The 24,427-nt window shown below is 56.6% G+C and overlaps 1 protein-coding gene across 6 annotated transcripts in view; it reads right to left on the reverse strand.

Moving 5' to 3' along the window:
- Window positions 1-24,427, reverse strand: part of LOC140725815 (TRAF2 and NCK-interacting protein kinase-like) — a 194,972-nt gene that overhangs the window by 23,062 nt on the left and 147,483 nt on the right. For all 6 annotated transcript variants that reach the window (XM_073041799.1, XM_073041797.1, XM_073041798.1 and 3 more), the window contains one exon: window positions 5,568-5,711. In XM_073041799.1, the coding sequence (XP_072897900.1) occupies window positions 5,568-5,711 (144 nt within the window). The remainder of the gene's footprint in view (window positions 1-5,567; window positions 5,712-24,427) is intronic.

Raw genomic sequence — 24,427 nt, forward strand, 5'->3', positions numbered from 1 at the left:
TTGAGTCTGACGGAGAGCTGTATAGCCTCTGTTATGGCATGGACCAAACCTTCATTTATACCCTGGGTCTGCCTGTCGCCGGAGCTGGATTTGTGCCACCAGATTCCAGGCTGGGTTTTGAGACTGCCCATCCCATTGGTGCTGCCCCACCCATCGGTGCTGCCTCTCCCATCGGTGCAGCCCCTCCTGTTGGTGCTGCCCTCCAGTGTTTGCTCGATGGAAGACAAACTGGATTGTGCTCACCCGAGACTGCATTACAGGAGATGAGGAACTGTTATGTGCTTGTCCTTGCAGAAACCTGGCTCCAGGACAACATCCTATGCACCATCAATCTATCAGCCATGACCATCAGGGACTTGGGCTAGATTTTTTATATTTTTTGGTAATTGCATGTTTTTCTGCTATGATAAATGTGCTGTGTGCCATGTGTAACTGTTGGCTATGTGTTTGGCACCTTGGCCCTGGGGGAACGCCGTTTCATGTGGCTGGATTTATGTGTACTGTTGAAAAACAATTCAACTTGAACTACCTCAGGTTAGTGTTATACAGATAAGGTGCTGTTTGCAGCCGTTGGCCCAGGATCTTGTGTCATAAATACCAGACAATCGTCAGACAAGTATCAGACAAGCAATACCATTTATTCGGCTCTGGTGCGTCAGGATCTGCCTCCAGCGGGTTTCGAAGTGCAGAATAAAGATCAGCTTTATTTGTCCAATAGAACATAGAACAATACAGCACAAGAAAGGCTGTTTGGCCCACAATGTTGTGCCTAACTATCGAATTGGTCAAGGGGTTAACTAAGCTAATCTCTTCTGCCTACACAATAGGTCTAATTTCCTTATACTCATGTGACTATCTAAACATCACTTAAATGTCTCTAATGTCTCTGCCTCTTCCACCACCCCAGGCAGTATGTTCCACACACCCACCACTCTCTGCGTAAAAATCCTACCCCTGATGAGGAAGGTGAGAGGTAACCTGAAAGATAAGAGGCATAGATCAAGTGGAGAGCCACTGCCTTTTCCCCAAGGTGGAAATGGCTAAAAGGAGACGGCCAAATTTTAAGGTGATTGGAGAAAAATATAGGGGGAATGTCAGAGGTAGGTCTCAGAGCAGGTTAAAAGATCATAAGCATTGGCAATAGTGTGATCGTTTCAGAGGCTCTGTCCTGGGAACAGCATGTAAGTGCCATCATAAAGAAAGCACAGAGGCACTTCTACTTTTACAGAATCTTAGAGAATTCCAGCTAAGCAAAAGGCCCTTCAGCCCATTTAGTCCATCCCAACACCATTTCAACGGCCTACTTTCACCAACCTGAACCTGGACCATAGCCCCTCATACCCCTACAATCCATGTACCTATCCAAACTTCCCTTAAGTGTTGAAATCGAGCTCACAAGTACCACTTGTGCTGGCAGCTCATTCCACACTCTCACTCTCTGAGTGAATAAGTGTCCCTCAAGTTCTCCTTAAACCTTTAACCCATGACCATTGAGAAAATCTGCAGATGCTGGAAATCCGAGCAACACACACAAAATGCTGGAGGGACTCAGCAGGCCAGGCAGCATCTATGGTAAAGAGTGTAGTCGACGTTTCGGGCTCAGACCCTCATTTTATTTCTGCAGTCCTGAAGAAAGGTCTCAGCACGAAACATCGACCACACTCTTTACCATAGTTGATGCCTGGCCTGCTGAGTTCCTCCAGCATTTTGTGTGTGTTGCTCAGTGCAAAGAGCCTGTCTGCACTTAACTTATCGAGGCACCTCATAATTTTATATACCTCTATCAAATCTCCCCTAATTCTCCTACACTCTAGAGAATAAAGTTTTAACCTGTTCAATCTTTCCTTATAACTCAGGTCCTCCAGACCCAGCAACATCCTTGTAAATTTTCTTTGCACCCTTCCAACCTTGTTTATATCTTTCCTGCAAATAGGTGACCAAAACTGCAAACAATACTCCAAATTAGGCCTCACCAATGTCTTATACAACTTCATCCCATCTCCTGTACTCAATACATTGATTTATGAACATGCCAAAAGCTTTCTTTATGCCCCTATCTGCCAGTGACGCCACTTTCATTGAATTATGGACCTGTATTCCCAGATCCTGTTGTTCTACCACACTCCTCAGTGCCCTCCCATTCACTGTGTAAGACTTACCCTGGTTGGTCCTACCAAAGAGCAAAACGTTGCACTTCTCCGCATTATATTCAATCTGCCTTTTTTCAGAAGGTTTTTCCAGCAGATGCAGATCCCTCTGCAAGCCACAGTAGCTCTCCACTACACCCCCAGTCTTGGTGTTATCTGCAACTTTGCTGATCCATTATCATCCAGATCATTGATATAAAGGACCCAGCACCATTCCCTCCGGCACACCACCAGTCAGAGAGGCAACCATCTACTACCGGTCTCTGGCTTCTCCCACAAAGCCAATGTCCAATCCAATTTACTACCTCATACTGCATGCCAAACAACTGAACCTTCTTGACCAGCCTCCCACACGGGACCTTGTCAAAAGCTTTGTTAAAGCCCATGTAGACAACATCCACTGTCTTGCCTTCATCCACTTTCCTGATAACTTCTTCGTGAAACTTCACAAGATTGGTTCCTCGAAAGGTGGTTAGACATGACTTACCACGCATGAAGCCATGCCGACTATCCTTAATCAGTCCAGGTCTATCCCAATACTTACGTATACACCTGGTCCCTTAGAATACCCTCCAATAATTTTCCCAGAACTGATGTCAGGCTCACCAGCTGATAATTTTCTGGTTTCTGTTTAGTGCCTTTTTTAAACAGTGGAACAACATTGGCATACTCCAATCCTCTGGTACCTTTCCTTTGTTAAGGATGTTTAAATTTCTCTGATAGGGCTCCGGCAATTTCTGCACTTGACTCCCACAGAGTCCGAGGGAACACCTTGTCAGGCCCTGGGGATTTATCCACCCTGATTTGCTTCAGGATAGCAAGCACCTCCTCCTCTGTAATCTGTACAGGGTCCATGACATTAATGACACTTTGCCTCACTTCTATAGACTCTGTGCCCATCTGCTGAGTAAATACAGATGCAAAGAATGCATTTTAAGATCTCCCCCGTCTATTTTGGCTCCACACATGGATCACCATTCTAGACTTCCAAAGGACCAATTTTGTCCCTAGCAGTCCACTTACATGTAGAATCTCTTAGGATTCTCCTTCACCCTGGCTGCTAGAGCAACTTCATGCCTTATTTTAGCTCTCCTGATTTCTTGCTTGAGTATTCTCTTGCATTTCTTGTTTGTTCCTGATGAGGTTTGCACCTCATTTGTTCCTGCTATATGTTTCTGCTATGTACCTCCTTTTTTCCACTTAAACAGGGCCTCAATATCTCTTGAAAACCAAGGTTCCCTACACTTATTTTTTATCTTTTATTCTGACAGGCACTTACAAGCTGCCTACTCTCAAAGTTTGGTTTTTGAAGGCCTCCCACTTTCCAAGTAAACTTTTGCCAGAAAACAGCCCGTCCCAAGCCACACTTGCCAGACCACTTCTGATACCATCAAAATTGGCCTTTCTCAACCTGCAGACCGGACCTAACTCTTTACATATTTAGATCTATCTCTTTTCATAATTTCTTAGAAGTTTGGGCAGATACGGCATGTCATCCAAACCTTTGACACAATTCTATCAATGCACTATGAAGAGTATCTTAACGGGTTGTACCACAACCTGATATGGAAACATCAATGCCCAGGAATGGAAAATCCTACAAGGAACCCCATCATCAAGAAAACCAACCATTCAGGTCCTCTTTCCTCTCTTCTCACAACTACCTTCATGAAGAATGCCTCAGGTCCCACACCACCAGTTTCAGGACCAGTTATTACCCCACAACCATCAGGTCCCACACCACCAGGTTCAGGAACAGTTATTACCCCACAACCATCAGGTCCCACACCACCAGGTTCAGGAACAGTTATTACCCCACAACCATCAGGGTCCACACCACCAGGTTTATAAACAGTTATTACCCCTCAACCATCAGGGTCCACACCACCAGGTTTATGAACAGTTATTAACCCACAACCATCAGGTCCCACACCACCAGGTTCAAGAATAGTTATTACCCCTCAACCATCAGGTTCCACACCAACAGGTCCAGGAACAGTTATTACCCCTCAACCATCAGGTCCCACACCACCAGGTTCAGGAACAGTTATTACTCCTCAACCATCAGGTCCCACACCACCAGGTTCAGGAACAGTTATTACCCCTCAACCGTCAGGCTCTTGAACCTCAACTCAACTTTGAACTGATTTGACAACCTACAGATTCACTTTCAATGACGCTACAACTCATGTTTTCTGTATTATGCATTTATATTTATTATTTGCTTTTTTGTATTTGCACAGGCTGTCTTCTTTTGCACATTGGTGGTTTGTCTATCTTTGTGTGTAGCTTTTTCATTGATTCAATTTTGTTTCTTTGTTCTACTGCAAATGCCTATAAGAAAATATAGATAGGTGGAGGGGCAGGTAGTGTTGAGGCTGCAGAAGGACAGAGAGATTAGCAGAATGGGTGGGTAAAGAAATGGCAGACGGAATACAGTGTCAGGAGCTCTATAATCATGTACCTTGGTAGAAGTAGTAAAAGGGTTGACCTTTTCTAAATGGGGAGAAAATTTAAAAACCTGAGGTGCAAAGGGACTTGGGATTCCTTGTGCAGGATTCCCTAAAGGTTAACTTGCAGGTTGAGTCCATGGTGAGGAAGGCAAATGTGATGTTAGCATTCATGTTGAGAGGACTAGAGTATAAAAACAAGGATGTAACGTTGAGGCTTTATAAGCTACCAGAGAGTCATCACTTTGAGTATCGGGAGCAGTTTTCGGTTTATCCAAGAAAGGATGTGCTGACATTGGAGAGGGTTCAAAGGAGGTTCATGAAAATGATTCAGGGACAGAAGGGCTTGTCATACAAAAAGCATTCGATGGCTCGCGGCCTGAACTCACCTTAGTTTAGAAGAATGAGGTGTGACATTGAAACCTATCGAATGTTGGAAGACTTTGATAGGGTGGATATGGAGAGGATGTTTCCTTTGGGAAAGACTAGGACCAGAGGGCAGTGCCTCAGAATAGAGAGACGTCCATTTAGAACAGAGATGAGGAGGAATTTATTTAGCCAGAGGATGGTGAATCTGTGGAATTAATTTATATAAGTGGCTGTGGAGGCCAGATCATTGGGTGTATTTAAGGCAGAGGTTGATAAGTTCTTGATAAGTCAGACCATGAAAAGTTACGGAAGAAGGCAGGAGAACGGGGTTGAATGGGAAATGGATTCGCCACGACCCAACGGCAGAGCAGACTGATAGGCTGAATGGCCTAATTCTGCTCCAATGCCTTATGGTCTATAATGAATCTCAGGATAGTAAATGGTGACATATACGTCATTTGATATTAAATTTACTTTGAACTTTGAAGGCTGGCTCAAAGTTGTGTGCTGAAGGGTCTGCACGGTGCTGTAGTGTTCTATGTTCAAAGGCTGGAAGAGGCACACAGACCATACATTCTTCAATCCCCAACTTGCCCCTTACCGGATATAGTCACCAAGATGTTGAGCCCCTCCAGGACATCCATCTGGTGGAATCGTCTTCGACTAATCAGATTGTAGACCTTTCCCTGTCCGCTGCGATCCAGGAGCATCAGACCGTTCTCGGTGCCCACCAGCAGGTTGACGCCTAGAAGGCAGCGTACACACACGTCTCAGTGGCCGATCGGGAAGGACAGCGTACACACACGTCTCAGTGGGGGATGGGGAAGGGCAGCGTACACTCACGTCTCAGTGGGGGATGGGGAAGGGCAGCGTACACACACGTCTCAGTGGGGGATGGGGAAGGACAGCGTACACACACGTCTCAGTGGGGGATGGGGAAGGACAGCGTACACACACGTCTCAGTGGCTGATGGGGAAGGGCAGCGTACACACACGTCTCAGTGGGGGATGGGGAAGGGCAGCGTACACACACGTCTCAGTGGCCGATCGGGAAGGACAGCGTACACACACGTCTCAGTGGCCGATCGGGAAGGACAGCGTACACACATGTCTCAGTGGGGGATGGGGAAGGGCAGCGTACACACACGTCTCAGTGGCTGATGGGGAAGGGCAGCGTACACACACGTCTCAGTGGCCGATCGGGAAGGACAGCGTACACACACGTCTCAGTGGCCGATCGGGAAGGACAGCGTACACACACGTCTCAGTGGGGGATGGGGAAGGGCAGCGTACACACACGTCTCAGTGGCTGATGGGGAAGGGCAGCGTACACACACGTCTCAGTGGGGGATGGGGAAGGGCAGCGTACACACACGTCTCAGTGGGGGATGGGGAAGGACAGCGTACACACACGTCTCAGCAGCTGATGGGGAAGGGCAGCGTACACACACGTCTCAGTGGGGGATGGGGAAGGACAGCGTACACACACGTCTCAGCAGCTGATGGAGAAGGACAGCGTACACACACGTCTCAGTGGGGGATGGGGAAGGGCAGCGTACACACACGTCTCAGTGGGGGATGTGGAAGGGCAGCGTACACACACGTCTCAGTGGTCGATCGGGAAGGGCAGCGTACACACACGTCTCAGTGGCTGATGGGGAAGGGCAGCGTACACACACGTCTCAGTGGGGGATGGGGAAGGACAGCGTACACACACGTCTCAGTGGCTGATGGGGAAGGGCAGCGTACACACACGTCTCAGTGGGGGATGGGGAAGGACAGCGTACACACACGTCTCAGTGGGGGATGGGGAAGGACAGCGTACACACACGTCTCAGTGGCTGATGGGGAAGGGCAGCGTACACACACGTCTCAGTGGGGGATGGGGAAGGACAGCGTACACACACGTCTCAGTGGCTGATGGGGAAGGGCAGCGTACACACACGTCTCAGTGGGGGATGGGGAAGGACAGCGTACACACACGTCTCAGTGGCTGATGGGGAAGGGCAGCGTACACACACGTCTCAGTGGCTGATGGGGAAGGACAGCGTACACACACGTCTCAGTGGGGGATGGGGAAGGGCAGCGTACACACACGTCTCAGTGGGGGATGGGGAAGGACAGCGTACACACACGTCTCAGTGGCTGATCGGGAAGGACAGCGTACACACACGTCTCAGTGGGGGATGGGGAAGGACAGCGTACACACACGTCTCAGTGGCTGATGGGGAAGGGCAGCGTACACACACGTCTCAGTGGCTGATCGGGAAGGGCAGCATACACACACGTCTCAGTGGGGGATGGGGAAGGACAGCGTACACACACGTCTCAGTGGGGGATGGGGAAGGACAGCGTACACACACGTCTCAGTGGCTGATGGGGAAGGGCAGCGTACACACACGTCTCAGTGGCTGATGGGGAAGGGCAGCGTACACACACGTCTCAGTGGGGGATGGGGAAGGACAGCGTACACACACGTCTCAGTGGGGGATGGGGAAGGACAGCGTACACACACGTCTCAGTGGCTGATGGGGAAGGGCAGCGTACACACACGTCTCAGTGGGGGATGGGGAAGGGCAGCGTACACACACGTCTCAGTGTGGGATGGGGAAGGACAGCGTACACACACGTCTCAGTGGCTGATGGGGAAGGACAGCGTACACACACGTCTCAGTGGCTGATGGGGAAGGACAGCGTACACACACGTCTCAGTGGGGGATGGGGAAGGACAGCGTACACACACGTCTCAGTGGGGGATGGGGAAGGACAGCGTACACACATGTCTCAGTGGGGGATGGGGAAGGGCAGCGTACACACACGTCTCAGTGGCTGATGGGGAAGGGCAGCGTACACACACGTCTCAGTGGCTGATGGGGAAGGGCAGCGTACACACACGTCTCAGTGGCTGATCGGGAAGGACAGCGTACACACACGTCTCAGTGGGGGATGGGGAAGGGCAGCGTACACACACGTCTCAGTGGCTGATGGGGAAGGGCAGCGTACACACACGTCTCAGTGGGGGATGGGGAAGGACAGCGTACACACACGTCTCAGTGGGGGATCGGGAAGGGCAGCGTACACACACGTCTCAGTGGCTGATGGGGAAGGGCAGCGTACACACACGTCTCAGTGGCTGATGGGGAAGGACAGCGTACACACACGTCTCAGTGGCTGATGGGGAAGGGCAGCGTACACACACGTCTCAGTGGGGGATGGGGAAGGGCAGCGTACACACACGTCTCAGTGGGGGATGGGGAAGGACAGCGTACACACACGTCTCAGTGGGGGATGGGGAAGGACAGCGTACACACACGTCTCAGTGGCTGATGGGGAAGGACAGCGTACACACACGTCTCAGTGGCTGATGGGGAAGGGCAGCGTACACACACGTCTCAGTGGGGGATGGGGAAGGACAGCGTACACACACGTCTCAGTGGCTGATGGGGAAGGACAGCGTACACACACGTCTCAGTGGCTGATGGGGAAGGACAGCGTACACACACGTCTCAGTGGCTGATCGGGAAGGACAGCGTACACACACGTCTCAGTGGTCGATCGGGAAGGGCAGCGTACACACACGTCTCAGTGGGTGATGGGGAAGGGCAGCGTACACACACGTCTCAGTGGCTGATCGGGAAGGACAGCGTACACACACGTCTCAGTGGCTGATGGGGAAGGACAGCGTACACACACGTCTCAGTGGGGGATGGGGAAGGACAGCGTACACACACGTCTCAGTGGTTGATCGGGAAGGACAGCGTACACACACGTCTCAGTGGGGGATGGGGAAGGGCAGCGTACACACACGTCTCAGTGGCTGATCGGGAAGGACAGCGTACACGCACGTCTCAATGGCTGATGGGGAAGGACAGCGTACACACACGTCTCAGTGGCTGATGGGGAAGGACAGCGTACACACACGTCTCAGTGGCTGATGGGGAAGGACAGCGTACACACACGTCTCAGTGGGGGATGGGGAAGGACAGCGTACACACACGTCTCAGTGGCTGATGGGGAAGGACAGCGTACACACACGTCTCAGTGGCTGATGGGGAAGGACAGCGTACACACACGTCTCAGTGGGGGATCGGGAAGGACAGCGTACACACACGTCTCAGTGGGGGATCGGGAAGGGCAGCGTACACACACGTCTCAGTGGGGGATGGGGAAGGACAGCGTACACACACGTCTCAGTGGGGGATGGGGAAGGGCAGCGTACACACACGTCTCAGTGGCTGATGGGGAAGGACAGCGTACACACACGTCTCAGCAGCTGATGGGGAAGGACAGCGTACACACACGTCTCAGTGGCTGATCGGGAAGGGCAGCGTACACACACGTCTCAGTGGGGGATGGGGAAGGGCAGCGTACACACACGTCTCAGTGGCTGATCGGGAAGGGCAGCGTACACACACGTCTCAGTGGGGGATGGGGAAGGGCAGCGTACACACATGTCTCAGTGGGGGATGGGGAAGGACAGCGTACACACACATCTCAGTGGGGGATGGGGAAGGACAGCGTACACACACGTCTCAGTGGGGGATGTGGAAGGACAGCGTACACACACGTCTCAGTGGCTGATCGGGAAGGACAGCGTACACACACGTCTCAGTGGCTGATGGGGAAGGACAGCATACACACACGTCTCAGTGGGGGATGGGGAAGGGCAGCGTACACGCACGTCTCAATGGCTGATGGGGAAGGACAGCATACACACACGTCTCAGTGGGGGATGGGGAAGGGCAGCGTACACGCACGTCTCAGTGGGTGATGGGGAAGGGCAGCGTACACACACGTCTCAGTGGCTGATGGGGAAGGACAGCGCACACACACGTCTCAGTGGTTGATCGGGAAGGACAGCGTACACACACGTCTCAGTGGGGGATGGGGAAGGGCAGCGTACACACACGTCTCAGTGGGGGATGTGGAAGGGCAGCGTACACACACGTCTCAGTGGGGGATGGGGAAGGACAGCGTACACACACGTCTCAGTGGCTGATCGGGAAGGGCAGCATACACACACGTCTCAGTGGGGGATGGGGAAGGGCAGCGTACACACACGTCTCAGTGGGGGATGGGGAAGGACAGCGTACACACACGTCTCAGTGGCTGATCGGGAAGGGCAGCATACACACACGTCTCAGTGGGGGATGGGGAAGGGCAGCGTACACACACGTCTCAGTGGGGGATGGGGAAGGACAGCGTACACACACGTCTCAGTGGCTGATCGGGAAGGGCAGCGTACACACACGTCTCAGTGGGGGATGGGGAAGGACAGCGTACACACACGTCTCAGCAGCTGATGGAGAAGGACAGCGTACACACACGTCTCAGTGGGGGATGGGGAAGGGCAGCGTACACACACGTCTCAGTGGGGGATGTGGAAGGGCAGCGTACACACACGTCTCAGTGGTCGATCGGGAAGGGCAGCGTACACACACGTCTCAGTGGCTGATGGGGAAGGGCAGCGTACACACACGTCTCAGTGGGGGATGGGGAAGGACAGCGTACACACACGTCTCAGTGGCTGATGGGGAAGGGCAGCGTACACACACGTCTCAGTGGGGGATGGGGAAGGACAGCGTACACACACGTCTCAGTGGGGGATGGGGAAGGACAGCGTACACACACGTCTCAGTGGCTGATGGGGAAGGGCAGCGTACACACACGTCTCAGTGGGGGATGGGGAAGGACAGCGTACACACACGTCTCAGTGGCTGATGGGGAAGGGCAGCGTACACACACGTCTCAGTGGGGGATGGGGAAGGACAGCGTACACACACGTCTCAGTGGCTGATGGGGAAGGGCAGCGTACACACACGTCTCAGTGGCTGATGGGGAAGGACAGCGTACACACACGTCTCAGTGGGGGATGGGGAAGGGCAGCGTACACACACGTCTCAGTGGGGGATGGGGAAGGACAGCGTACACACACGTCTCAGTGGCTGATCGGGAAGGACAGCGTACACACACGTCTCAGTGGGGGATGGGGAAGGACAGCGTACACACACGTCTCAGTGGCTGATGGGGAAGGGCAGCGTACACACACGTCTCAGTGGCTGATCGGGAAGGGCAGCATACACACACGTCTCAGTGGGGGATGGGGAAGGACAGCGTACACACACGTCTCAGTGGGGGATGGGGAAGGACAGCGTACACACACGTCTCAGTGGCTGATGGGGAAGGGCAGCGTACACACACGTCTCAGTGGCTGATGGGGAAGGGCAGCGTACACACACGTCTCAGTGGGGGATGGGGAAGGACAGCGTACACACACGTCTCAGTGGGGGATGGGGAAGGACAGCGTACACACACGTCTCAGTGGCTGATGGGGAAGGGCAGCGTACACACACGTCTCAGTGGGGGATGGGGAAGGGCAGCGTACACACACGTCTCAGTGTGGGATGGGGAAGGACAGCGTACACACACGTCTCAGTGGCTGATGGGGAAGGACAGCGTACACACACGTCTCAGTGGCTGATGGGGAAGGACAGCGTACACACACGTCTCAGTGGGGGATGGGGAAGGACAGCGTACACACACGTCTCAGTGGGGGATGGGGAAGGACAGCGTACACACATGTCTCAGTGGGGGATGGGGAAGGGCAGCGTACACACACGTCTCAGTGGCTGATGGGGAAGGGCAGCGTACACACACGTCTCAGTGGCTGATGGGGAAGGGCAGCGTACACACACGTCTCAGTGGCTGATCGGGAAGGACAGCGTACACACACGTCTCAGTGGGGGATGGGGAAGGGCAGCGTACACACACGTCTCAGTGGCTGATGGGGAAGGGCAGCGTACACACACGTCTCAGTGGGGGATGGGGAAGGACAGCGTACACACACGTCTCAGTGGGGGATCGGGAAGGGCAGCGTACACACACGTCTCAGTGGCTGATGGGGAAGGGCAGCGTACACACACGTCTCAGTGGCTGATGGGGAAGGACAGCGTACACACACGTCTCAGTGGCTGATGGGGAAGGGCAGCGTACACACACGTCTCAGTGGGGGATGGGGAAGGGCAGCGTACACACACGTCTCAGTGGGGGATGGGGAAGGACAGCGTACACACACGTCTCAGTGGGGGATGGGGAAGGACAGCGTACACACACGTCTCAGTGGCTGATGGGGAAGGACAGCGTACACACACGTCTCAGTGGCTGATGGGGAAGGGCAGCGTACACACACGTCTCAGTGGGGGATGGGGAAGGACAGCGTACACACACGTCTCAGTGGCTGATGGGGAAGGACAGCGTACACACACGTCTCAGTGGCTGATGGGGAAGGACAGCGTACACACACGTCTCAGTGGCTGATCGGGAAGGACAGCGTACACACACGTCTCAGTGGTCGATCGGGAAGGGCAGCGTACACACACGTCTCAGTGGGTGATGGGGAAGGGCAGCGTACACACACGTCTCAGTGGCTGATCGGGAAGGACAGCGTACACACACGTCTCAGTGGCTGATGGGGAAGGACAGCGTACACACACGTCTCAGTGGGGGATGGGGAAGGACAGCGTACACACACGTCTCAGTGGTTGATCGGGAAGGACAGCGTACACACACGTCTCAGTGGGGGATGGGGAAGGGCAGCGTACACACACGTCTCAGTGGCTGATCGGGAAGGACAGCGTACACGCACGTCTCAATGGCTGATGGGGAAGGACAGCGTACACACACGTCTCAGTGGCTGATGGGGAAGGACAGCGTACACACACGTCTCAGTGGCTGATGGGGAAGGACAGCGTACACACACGTCTCAGTGGGGGATGGGGAAGGACAGCGTACACACACGTCTCAGTGGCTGATGGGGAAGGACAGCGTACACACACGTCTCAGTGGCTGATGGGGAAGGACAGCGTACACACACGTCTCAGTGGGGGATCGGGAAGGACAGCGTACACACACGTCTCAGTGGGGGATCGGGAAGGGCAGCGTACACACACGTCTCAGTGGGGGATGGGGAAGGACAGCGTACACACACGTCTCAGTGGGGGATGGGGAAGGGCAGCGTACACACACGTCTCAGTGGCTGATGGGGAAGGACAGCGTACACACACGTCTCAGCAGCTGATGGGGAAGGACAGCGTACACACACGTCTCAGTGGCTGATCGGGAAGGGCAGCGTACACACACGTCTCAGTGGGGGATGGGGAAGGGCAGCGTACACACACGTCTCAGTGGCTGATCGGGAAGGGCAGCGTACACACACGTCTCAGTGGGGGATGGGGAAGGGCAGCGTACACACATGTCTCAGTGGGGGATGGGGAAGGACAGCGTACACACACATCTCAGTGGGGGATGGGGAAGGACAGCGTACACACACGTCTCAGTGGGGGATGTGGAAGGACAGCGTACACACACGTCTCAGTGGCTGATCGGGAAGGACAGCGTACACACACGTCTCAGTGGCTGATGGGGAAGGACAGCATACACACACGTCTCAGTGGGGGATGGGGAAGGGCAGCGTACACGCACGTCTCAATGGCTGATGGGGAAGGACAGCATACACACACGTCTCAGTGGGGGATGGGGAAGGGCAGCGTACACGCACGTCTCAGTGGGTGATGGGGAAGGGCAGCGTACACACACGTCTCAGTGGCTGATGGGGAAGGACAGCGCACACACACGTCTCAGTGGTTGATCGGGAAGGACAGCGTACACACACGTCTCAGTGGGGGATGGGGAAGGGCAGCGTACACACACGTCTCAGTGGGGGATGTGGAAGGGCAGCGTACACACACGTCTCAGTGGGGGATGGGGAAGGACAGCGTACACACACGTCTCAGTGGCTGATCGGGAAGGGCAGCATACACACACGTCTCAGTGGGGGATGGGGAAGGGCAGCGTACACACACGTCTCAGTGGGGGATGGGGAAGGACAGCGTACACACACGTCTCAGTGGCTGATCGGGAAGGGCAGCATACACACACGTCTCAGTGGGGGATGGGGAAGGGCAGCGTACACACACGTCTCAGTGGGGGATGGGGAAGGACAGCGTACACACACGTCTCAGTGGCTGATCGGGAAGGGCAGCATACACACACGTCTCAGTGGGGGATGGGGAAGGGCAGCGTACACACACGTCTCAGTGGGGGATGGGGAAGGACAGCGTACACACACGTCTCAATGGCTGATGGGGAAGGACAGCGCACACACACGTCTCAGTGGCTGATGGGGAAGGACAGCGTACACACACGTCTCAGTGGGGGATGGGGAAGGGCAGCGTACACACACGTCTCAGTGGGGGATGGGGAAGGACAGCGTACACACACGTCTCAGTGGCTGATCGGGAAGGGCAGCGTACACACACGTCTCAGTGGATGATGGGGAAGGACAGCGTACACACACGTCTCAGTGGGGGATGGGGAAGGACAGCGTACACACACGTCTCAGTGGGGGATGGGGAAGGGCAGCGTACACACACGTCTCAGTGGGGGATGGGGAAGGACAGCGTACACACACGTCTCAGTGGGGGATGGGGAAGGGCAGCGTACACACACGTCTCAGTGGCTGATCGGGAAGGGCAGCGTACACACACGTCTCAGTGGCTGATGGGGAAGGACAGCGTACACACACGTCTCAGTGGGGGATGGGGAAGGACAGCGTACACACACGTCTCAGTGGCTGATGGGGAAGGACAGCGCACACACACGTCTCAGTGGCTGATGGGGAAGGACAGCGTACACACACGTCTCAGTGGTCGATCGGGAAGGGCAGCGTACACACACGTCTCAGTGGTCGATCGGGAAGGGCAGCGTACACACACGTCTCAGTGGGGGATGGGGAAGGACAGCGTACACACACGTCTCAGTGGGGGATGGGGAAGGACAGCGTACACACACGTCTCAGTGGCTGATGGGGAAGGACAGCGTACACACACGTCTCAGTGGGGGATGGGGAAGGGCAGCGTACACACACGTCTCAGTGGGGGATCGGGAAGGGCAGCGTACACACACGTCTCAGTGGGGGATGGGGAAGGACAGCGTACACACACGTCTCAGTGGGGGATCGGGAAGGGCAGCGTACACACACGTCTCAGTGGGGGATGGGGAAGGACAGCGTACACACACGTCTCAGTGGGGGATGGGGAAGGACAGCGTACACACACGTCTCAGTGGGGGATGGGGAAGGACAGCGTACACACACGTCTCAGTGGGGGATGGGGAAGGACAGCGTACACACACGTCTCAGTGGGGGATCGGGAAGGGCAGCGTACACACACGTCTCAGTGGGGGATGGGGAAGGGCAGCGTACACACACGTCTCAGTGGGGGATCGGGAAGGGCAGCGTACACACACGTCTCAGTGGGGGATGGGGAAGGACAGCGTACATACACGTCTCAGTGGCTGATCGGGAAGGACAGCGTACACACACGTCTCAGTGGGGGATGGGGAAGGGCAGCGTACACACACGTCTCAGTGGCTGATGGGGAAGGACAGCGTACACACACGTCTCAGTGGCTGATGGGGAAGGGCAGCGTACACACACGTCTCAGTGGTCGATCGGGAAGGGCAGCGTACACACACGTCTCAGTGGGGGATGGGGAAGGACAGCGTACACACACGTCTCAGTGGCTGATAGGGAAGGGCAGCATACACACACGTCTCAGTGGCTGATGGGGAAGGGCAGCGTACACGTACGTCTCAGTGGTCGATCGGGAAGGGCAGCGTACACACACGTCTCAGTGGCTGATCGGGAAGGGCAGCGTACACGCACGTCTCAGTGGGGGATGGGGAAGGACAGCGTACACACACGTCTCAGTGGGGGATGGGGAAGGACAGCGTACACACACGTCTCAGTGGGGGATGGGGAAGGACAGCGTACACACACGTCTCAGTGGGGGATGGGGAAGGGCAGCGTACACACACGTCTCAGTGGGGGATGGGGAAGGACAGCGTACACACACGTCTCAGTGGGGGATGGGGAAGGACAGCGTACACACACGTCTCAGTGGGGGATGGGGAAGGACAGCGTACACACACGTCTCAGTGGGGGATGGGGAAGGGCAGCGTACACACACGTCTCAGTGGCTGATCGGGAAGGACAGCATACACACACGTCTCAGTGGCTGATGGGGAAGGGCAGCGTACACGCACGTCTCAGTGGGTGATGGGGAAGGGCAACGTACACACACGTCTCAGTGGCTGATGGGGAAGGACAGCGTACACACACGTCTCAGTGGCTGATGGGGAAGGGCAGCGTACACACACGTCTCAGTGGGGGATGGGGAAGGGCAGCGTACACACACGTCTCAGTGGGGGATGGGGAAGGACAGCGTACACACACGTCTCAGTGGGGGATGGGGAAGGACAGCGTACACACACGTCTCAGTGGCTGATGGGGAAGGACAGCGTACACACACGTCTCAGTGGCTGATGGGGAAGGGCAGCGTACACACACGTCTCAGTGGGGGATGGGGAAGGACAGCGTACACACACGTCTCAGTGGCTGATGGGGAAGGACAGCGTACACACACGTCTCAGTGGCTGATGGGGAAGGACAGCGTACACACACGTCTCAGTGGCTGATCGGGAAGGACAGCGTACACACACGTCTCAGTGGTCGATCGGGAAGGGCAGCGTACACACACGTCTCAGTGGGTGATGGGGAAGGGCAGCGTACACACACGTCTCAGTGGCTGATCGGGAAGGACAGCGTACACACACGTCTCAGTGGCTGATGGGGAAGGACAGCGTACACACACGTCTCAGTGGGGGATGGGGAAGGACAGCGTACACACACGTCTCAGTGGTTGATCGGGAAGGACAGCGTACACACACGTCTCAGTGGGGGATGGGGAAGGGCAGCGTACACACACGTCTCAGTGGCTGATCGGGAAGGACAGCGTACACGCACGTCTCAATGGCTGATGGGGAAGGACAGCGTACACACACGTCTCAGTGGCTGATGGGGAAGGACAGCGTACACACACGTCTCAGTGGCTGATGGGGAAGGACAGCGTACACACACGTCTCAGTGGGGGATGGGGAAGGACAGCGTACACACACGTCTCAGTGGGGGATGGGGAAGGACAGCGTACACACACGTCTCAGTGGCTGATGGGGAAGGGCAGCGTACACACACGTCTCAGCGGGGGATGGGGAAGGACAGCGTACACACACGTCTCAGTGGGGGATGGGGAAGGACAGCGTACACACACGTCTCAGTGGCTGATGGGGAAGGACAGCGTACACACACGTCTCAGTGGGGGATCGGGAAGGACAGCGTACACACACGTCTCAGTGGGGGATCGGGAAGGGCAGCGTACACACACGTCTCAGTGGGGGATGGGGAAGGACAGCGTACACACACGTCTCAGTGGGGGATGGGGAAGGGCAGCGTACACACACGTCTCAGTGGCTGATGGGGAAGGACAGCGTACACACACGTCTCAGCAGCTGATGGGGAAGGACAGCGTACACACACGTCTCAGTGGCTGATCGGGAAGGGCAGCGTACACACACGTCTCAGTGGGGGATGGGGAAGGGCAGCGTACACACACGTCTCAGTGGCTGATCGGGAAGGGCAGCGTACACACACGTCTCAGTGGGGGATGGGGAAGGGCAGCGTACACACATGTCTCAGTGGGGGATGGGGAAGGACAGCGTACACACACATCTCAGTGGGGGATGGGGAAGGACAGCGTACACACACGTCTCAGTGGGGGATGTGGAAGGACAGCGTACACACACGTCTCAGTGGCTGATCGGGAAGGACAGCGTACACACACGTCTCAGTGGCTGATGGGGAAGGACAGCATACACACACGTCTCAGTGGGGGATGGGGAAGGGCAGCGTACACGCACGTCTCAATGGCTGATGGGGAAGGACAGCATACACACACGTCTCACTGGGGGATGGGGAAGGGCAGCGTACACGCACGTCTCAGTGGGTGATGGGGAAGGGCAGCGTACACACACGTCTCAGTGGCTGATGGGGAAGGACAGCGCACACACACGTCTCAGTGGTTGATCGGGAAGGACAGCGTACACACACGTCTCAGTGGGGGATGGGGAAGGGCAGCGTACACACACGTCTCAGTGGGGGATGTGGAAGGGCAGCGTACACACACGTCTCAGTGGGGGATGGGGAAGGACAGCGTACACACACGTCTCAGTGGCTGATCGGGAAGGGCAGCATACACACACGTCTCAGTGGGGGATGGGGAAGGGCAGCGTACACACACGTCTCAGTGGGGGATGGGGAAGGACAGCGTACACACACGTCTCAGTGGCTGATCGGGAAGGGCAGCATACACACACGTCTCAGTGGGGGATGGGGAAGGGCAGCGTACACACACGTCTCAGTGGGGGATGGGGAAGGACAGCGTACACACACGTCTCAGTGGCTGATCGGGAAGGGCAGCATACACACACGTCTCAGTGGGGGATGGGGAAGGGCAGCGTACACACACGTCTCAGTGGGGGATGGGGAAGGACAGCGTACACACACGTCTCAATGGCTGATGGGGAAGGACAGCGCACACACACGTCTCAGTGGCTGATGGGGAAGGACAGCGTACACACACGTCTCAGTGGGGGATGGGGAAGGGCAGCGTACACACACGTCTCAGTGGGGGATGGGGAAGGACAGCGTACACACACGTCTCAGTGGCTGATCGGGAAGGGCAGCGTACACACACGTCTCAGTGGCTGATGGGGAAGGACAGCGTACACACACGTCTCAGTGGGGGATGGGGAAGGACAGCGTACACACACGTCTCAGTGGGGGATGGGGAAGGGCAGCGTACACACACGTCTCAGTGGGGGATGGGGAAGGACAGCGTACACACACGTCTCAGTGGGGGATGGGGAAGGGCAGCGTACACACACGTCTCAGTGGCTGATCGGGAAGGGCAGCGTACACACACGTCTCAGTGGCTGATGGGGAAGGACAGCGTACACACACGTCTCAGTGGGGGATGGGGAAGGACAGCGTACACACACGTCTCAGTGGCTGATGGGGAAGGACAGCGCACACACACGTCTCAGTGGCTGATGGGGAAGGACAGCGTACACACACGTCTCAGTGGTCGATCGGGAAGGGCAGCGTACACACACGTCTCAGTGGTCGATCGGGAAGGGCAGCGTACACACACGTCTCAGTGGGGGATGGGGAAGGACAGCGTACACACACGTCTCAGTGGGGGATGGGGAAGGACAGCGTACACACACGTCTCAGTGGCTGATGGGGAAGGACAGCGTACACACACGTCTCAGTGGGGGATGGGGAAGGGCAGCGTACACACACATCTCAGTGGGGGATCGGGAAGGGCAGCGTACACACACGTCTCAGTGGGGGATGGGGAAGGACAGCGTACACACACGTCTCAGTGGGGGATCGGGAAGGGCAGCGTACACACACGTCTCAGTGGGGGATGGGGAAGGACAGCGTACACACACGTCTCAGTGGGGGATGGGGAAGGACAGCGTACACACACGTCTCAGTGGGGGATGGGGAAGGACAGCGTACACACACGTCTCAGTGGGGGATGGGGAAGGACAGCGTACACACACGTCTCAGTGGGGGATCGGGAAGGGCAGCGTACACACACGTCTCAGTGGGGGATGGGGAAGGGCAGCGTACACACACGTCTCAGTGGGGGATCGGGAAGGGCAGCGTACACACACGTCTCAGTGGGGGATGGGGAAGGACAGCGTACATACACGTCTCAGTGGCTGATCGGGAAGGACAGCGTACACACACGTCTCAGTGGGGGATGGGGAAGGGCAGCGTACACACACGTCTCAGTGGCTGATGGGGAAGGACAGCGTACACACACGTCTCAGTGGCTGATGGGGAAGGGCAGCGTACACACACGTCTCAGTGGTCGATCGGGAAGGGCAGCGTACACACACGTCTCAGTGGGGGATGGGGAAGGACAGCGTACACACACGTCTCAGTGGCTGATAGGGAAGGGCAGCGTACACACACGTCTCAGTGGCTGATGGGGAAGGGCAGCGTACACGTACGTCTCAGTGGTCGATCGGGAAGGGCAGCGTACACACACGTCTCAGTGGCTGATCGGGAAGGGCAGCGTACACGCACGTCTCAGTGGGGGATGGGGAAGGACAGCGTACACACACGTCTCAGTGGGGGATGGGGAAGGACAGCGTACACACACGTCTCAGTGGGGGATGGGGAAGGACAGCGTACACACACGTCTCAGTGGGGGATGGGGAAGGGCAGCGTACACACACGTCTCAGTGGGGGATGGGGAAGGACAGCGTACACACACGTCTCAGTGGGGGATGGGGAAGGACAGCGTACACACACGTCTCAGTGGGGGATGGGGAAGGACAGCGTACACACACGTCTCAGTGGGGGATGGGGAAGGGCAGCGTACACACACGTCTCAGTGGCTGATCGGGAAGGACAGCATACACACACGTCTCAGTGGCTGATGGGGAAGGGCAGCGTACACGCACGTCTCAGTGGGTGATGGGGAAGGGCAACGTACACACACGTCTCAGTGGGGGATGGGGAAGGACAGCGTACACACACGTCTCAGTGGGGGATGGGGAAGGACAGCGTACACACACGTCTCAGTGGCTGATGGGGAAGGACAGCGTACACACACGTCTCAGTGGGGGATGGGGAAGGGCAGCGTACACACACGTCTCAGTGGCTGATGGGGAAGGGCAGCGCACACAAACGTCTCAGTGGGGGATGGGGAAGGGCAGCGTACACACACGTCTCAGTGGCTGATGGGGAAGGGCAGTGTACACACACGTCTCAGTGGCTGATGGGGAAGGACAGCGTACACGCACGTCTCAGTGGGTGATGGGGAAGGGCAACGTACACACACGTCTCAGTGGGGGATGGGGAAGGACAGCGTACACACACGTCTCAGTGGGGGATGGGGAAGGGCAGCGTACACACACGTCTCAGTGGGTGATCGGGAAGGACAGCGTACACACACGTCTCAGTGGGGGATGGGGAAGGACAGCGTACACACACGTCTCAGTGGGGGATGGGGAAGGGCAGCGTACACACACGTCTCAGTGGGGGATGGGGAAGGGCAGCGTACACACACGTCTCAGTGGCTGATCGGGAAGGGCAGCGTACACACACGTCTCAGTGGGGGATGGGGAAGGGTAGCGTACACACACGTCTCAGTGGCTGATGGGGAAGGACAGCGTACACACACGTCTCAGTGGCTGATGGGGAAGGGCAGCGTACACACACGTCTCAGTGGCTGATGGGGAAGGACAGCGTACACACACGTCTCAGTGGGGGATGGGGAAGGGCAGCGTACACACATGTCTCAGTGGGGGATGGGGAAGGGCAGCATACACACACGTCTCAGTGGGGGATGTGGAAGGACAGCGTACACACACGTCTCAGTGGGGGATGGGGAAGGGCAGCGTACACACACGTCTCAGTGGGGGATGGGGAAGGGCAGCGTACACACACGTCTCAGTGGGGGATGGGGAAGGGCAGCGTACACACACGTCTCAGTGGCTGATGGGGAAGGACAGCGTACACACACGTCTCAGTGGGGGATGGGGAAGGGCAGCGTACACACACGTCTCAGTGGCTGATCGGGAAGGGCAGCGTACACACACGTCTCAGTGGCTGATGGGGAAGGACAGCGTACACACACGTCTCAGTGGGGGATGGGGAAGGGCAGCGTACACACACGTCTCAGTGGCTGATGGGGAAGGACAGCGTACACACACGTCTCAGTGGCTGATGGGGAAGGGCAGCGTACACACACGTCTCAATGGGGGATGGGGAAGGACAGCGTACACACACGTCTCAGTGGGGGATGGGGAAGGGCAGCGTACACACACGTCTCAGTGGGGGATGGGGAAGGACAGCGTACACACACGTCTCAGTGGGGGATGGGGAAGGGCAGCGTACACACACGTCTCAGTGGGTGATCGGGAAGGACAGCGTACACACACGTCTCAGTGGGGGATGGGGAAGGACAGCGTACACACACGTCTCAGTGGGGGATGGGGAAGGGCAGCGTACACACACGTCTCAGTGGGGGATGGGGAAGGGCAGCGTACACACACGTCTCAGTGGCTGATCGGGAAGGGCAGCGTACACACACGTCTCAGTGGGGGATGGGGAAGGGTAGCGTACACACACGTCTCAGTGGCTGATGGGGAAGGACAGCGTACACACACGTCTCAGTGGCTGATGGGGAAGGGCAGCGTACACACACGTCTCAGTGGCTGATGGGGAAGGACAGCGTACACACACGTCTCAGTGGGGGATGGGGAAGGGCAGCGTACACACATGTCTCAGTGGGGGATGGGGAAGGGCAGCATACACACACGTCTCAGTGGGGGATGTGGAAGGACAGCGTACACACACGTCTCAGTGGGGGATGGGGAAGGGCAGCGTACACACACGTCTCAGTGGGGGATGGGGAAGGGCAGCGTACACACACGTCTCAGTGGGGGATGGGGAAGGGCAGCGTACACACACGTCTCAGTGGCTGATGGGGAAGGACAGCGTACACACACGTCTCAGTGGGGGATGGGGAAGGGCAGCGTACACACACGTCTCAGTGGCTGATCGGGAAGGGCAGCGTACACACACGTCTCAGTGGCTGATGGGGAAGGACAGCGTACACACACGTCTCAGTGGGGGATGGGGAAGGGCAGCGTACACACACGTCTCAGTGGCTGATGGGGAAGGACAGCGTACACACACGTCTCAGTGGCTGATGGGGAAGGGCAGCGTACACACACGTCTCAGTGGGGGATGGGGAAGGACAGCGTACACACACGTCTCAGTGGGGGATGGGGAAGGGCAGCGTACACACACGTCTCAGTGGGGGATGGGGAAGGACAGCGTACACACACGTCTCAGTGGGGGATGGGGAAGGGCAGCGTACACACACGTCTCAGTGGGGGATGGGGAAGGGCAGCATACACACACGTCTCAGTGGCTGATGGGGAAGGGCAGTGTACACACACGTCTCAGTGGGTGATGGGGAAGGACAGCGTACACACACGTCTCAGTGGCTGATGGGGAAGGGCAGCGTACACACACGTCTCAGTGGGTGATGGGGAAGGACAGCGTACACACACGTCTCAGTGGCTGATGGGGAAGGGCAGCGTACACACACGTCTCAGTGGGGGATGGGGAAGGACAGCGTACACACACGTCTCAGTGGGGGATGGGGAAGGACAGCGTACACACACGTCTCAGTGGCTGATCGGGAAGGACAGCGTACACACACGTCTCAGTGGGGGATGGGGAAGGACAGCGTACACACACGTCTCAGCAGCTGATGGGGAAGGACAGCGTACACACACGTCTCAGTGGCTGATGGGGAAGGGCAGCGTACACACACGTCTCAGTGGGGGATGGGGAAGGACAGCATACACACACGTCTCAGTGGCTGATGGGGAAGGGCAGCGTACACACACGTCTCAGTGGGTGATGGGGAAGGACAGCGTACACACACGTCTCAGTGGGGGATGGGGAAGGACAGCGTACACACACGTCTCAGTGGGTGATGGGGAAGGACAGCGTACACACACGTCTCAGTGGCTGATGGGGAAGGACAGCGTACACACACGTCTCAGTGGCTGATGGGGAAGGACAGCGTACACACACGTCTCAGTGGGGGATGTGGAAGGACAGCGTACACACACGTCTCAGTGGGGGATGGGGAAGGACAGCGTACACACACGTCTCAGTGGATGATGGGGAAGGGCAGCGTACACACACGTCTCAGTGGGGGATGGGGAAGGGCAGCGTACACACACGTCTCAGTGGGGGATCGGGAAGGGCAGCGTACACACACGTCTCAGTGGGGGATGGGGAAGGGCAGCGTACACACACGTCTCAGTGGGGGATGGGGAAGGACAGCGTACACACACGTCTCAGTGGCTGATGGGGAAGGACAGCGTACACACACGTCTCAGTGGCTGATGGGGAAGGACAGCGTACACACACGTCTCAGTGGGGGATGGGGATGGACAGCGTACACACACGTCTCAGTGGGGGATGGGGAAGGACAGCGTACACACACGTCTCAGTGGCTGATGGGGAAGGACAGCGTACACACACGTCTCAGTGGGGGATGGGGAAGGACAGCGTACACACACGTCTCAGTGGCTGATGGGGAAGGACAGCGTACACACACGTCTCAGTGGCTGATGGGGAAGGACAGCGTACACACACGTCTCAGTGGGGGATGGGGATGGACAGCGTACACACACGTTTCAGTGGCTGATGGGGAAGGACAGCGTACACACATGTCTCAGTGGGGGATGGGGAAGGGCAGCGTACACACATGTCTCAGTGGGGGATGGGGAAGGGCAGCGTACACACACGTCTCAGTGGGGGATGGGGAAGGACAGCGTACACACACGTCTCAGTGGCTGATCGGGAAGGACAGCGTACACACACGTCTCAGTGGGGGATGTGGAAGGACAGCGTACACACACGTCTCAGTGGCTGATCGGGAAGGGCAGCGTACACAC

The sequence above is a fragment of the Hemitrygon akajei genome, chromosome 3 (genome assembly GCF_048418815.1).
Source record: "Hemitrygon akajei chromosome 3, sHemAka1.3, whole genome shotgun sequence".
In the NCBI taxonomy this organism is placed as follows: domain Eukaryota; kingdom Metazoa; phylum Chordata; class Chondrichthyes; order Myliobatiformes; family Dasyatidae; genus Hemitrygon; species Hemitrygon akajei.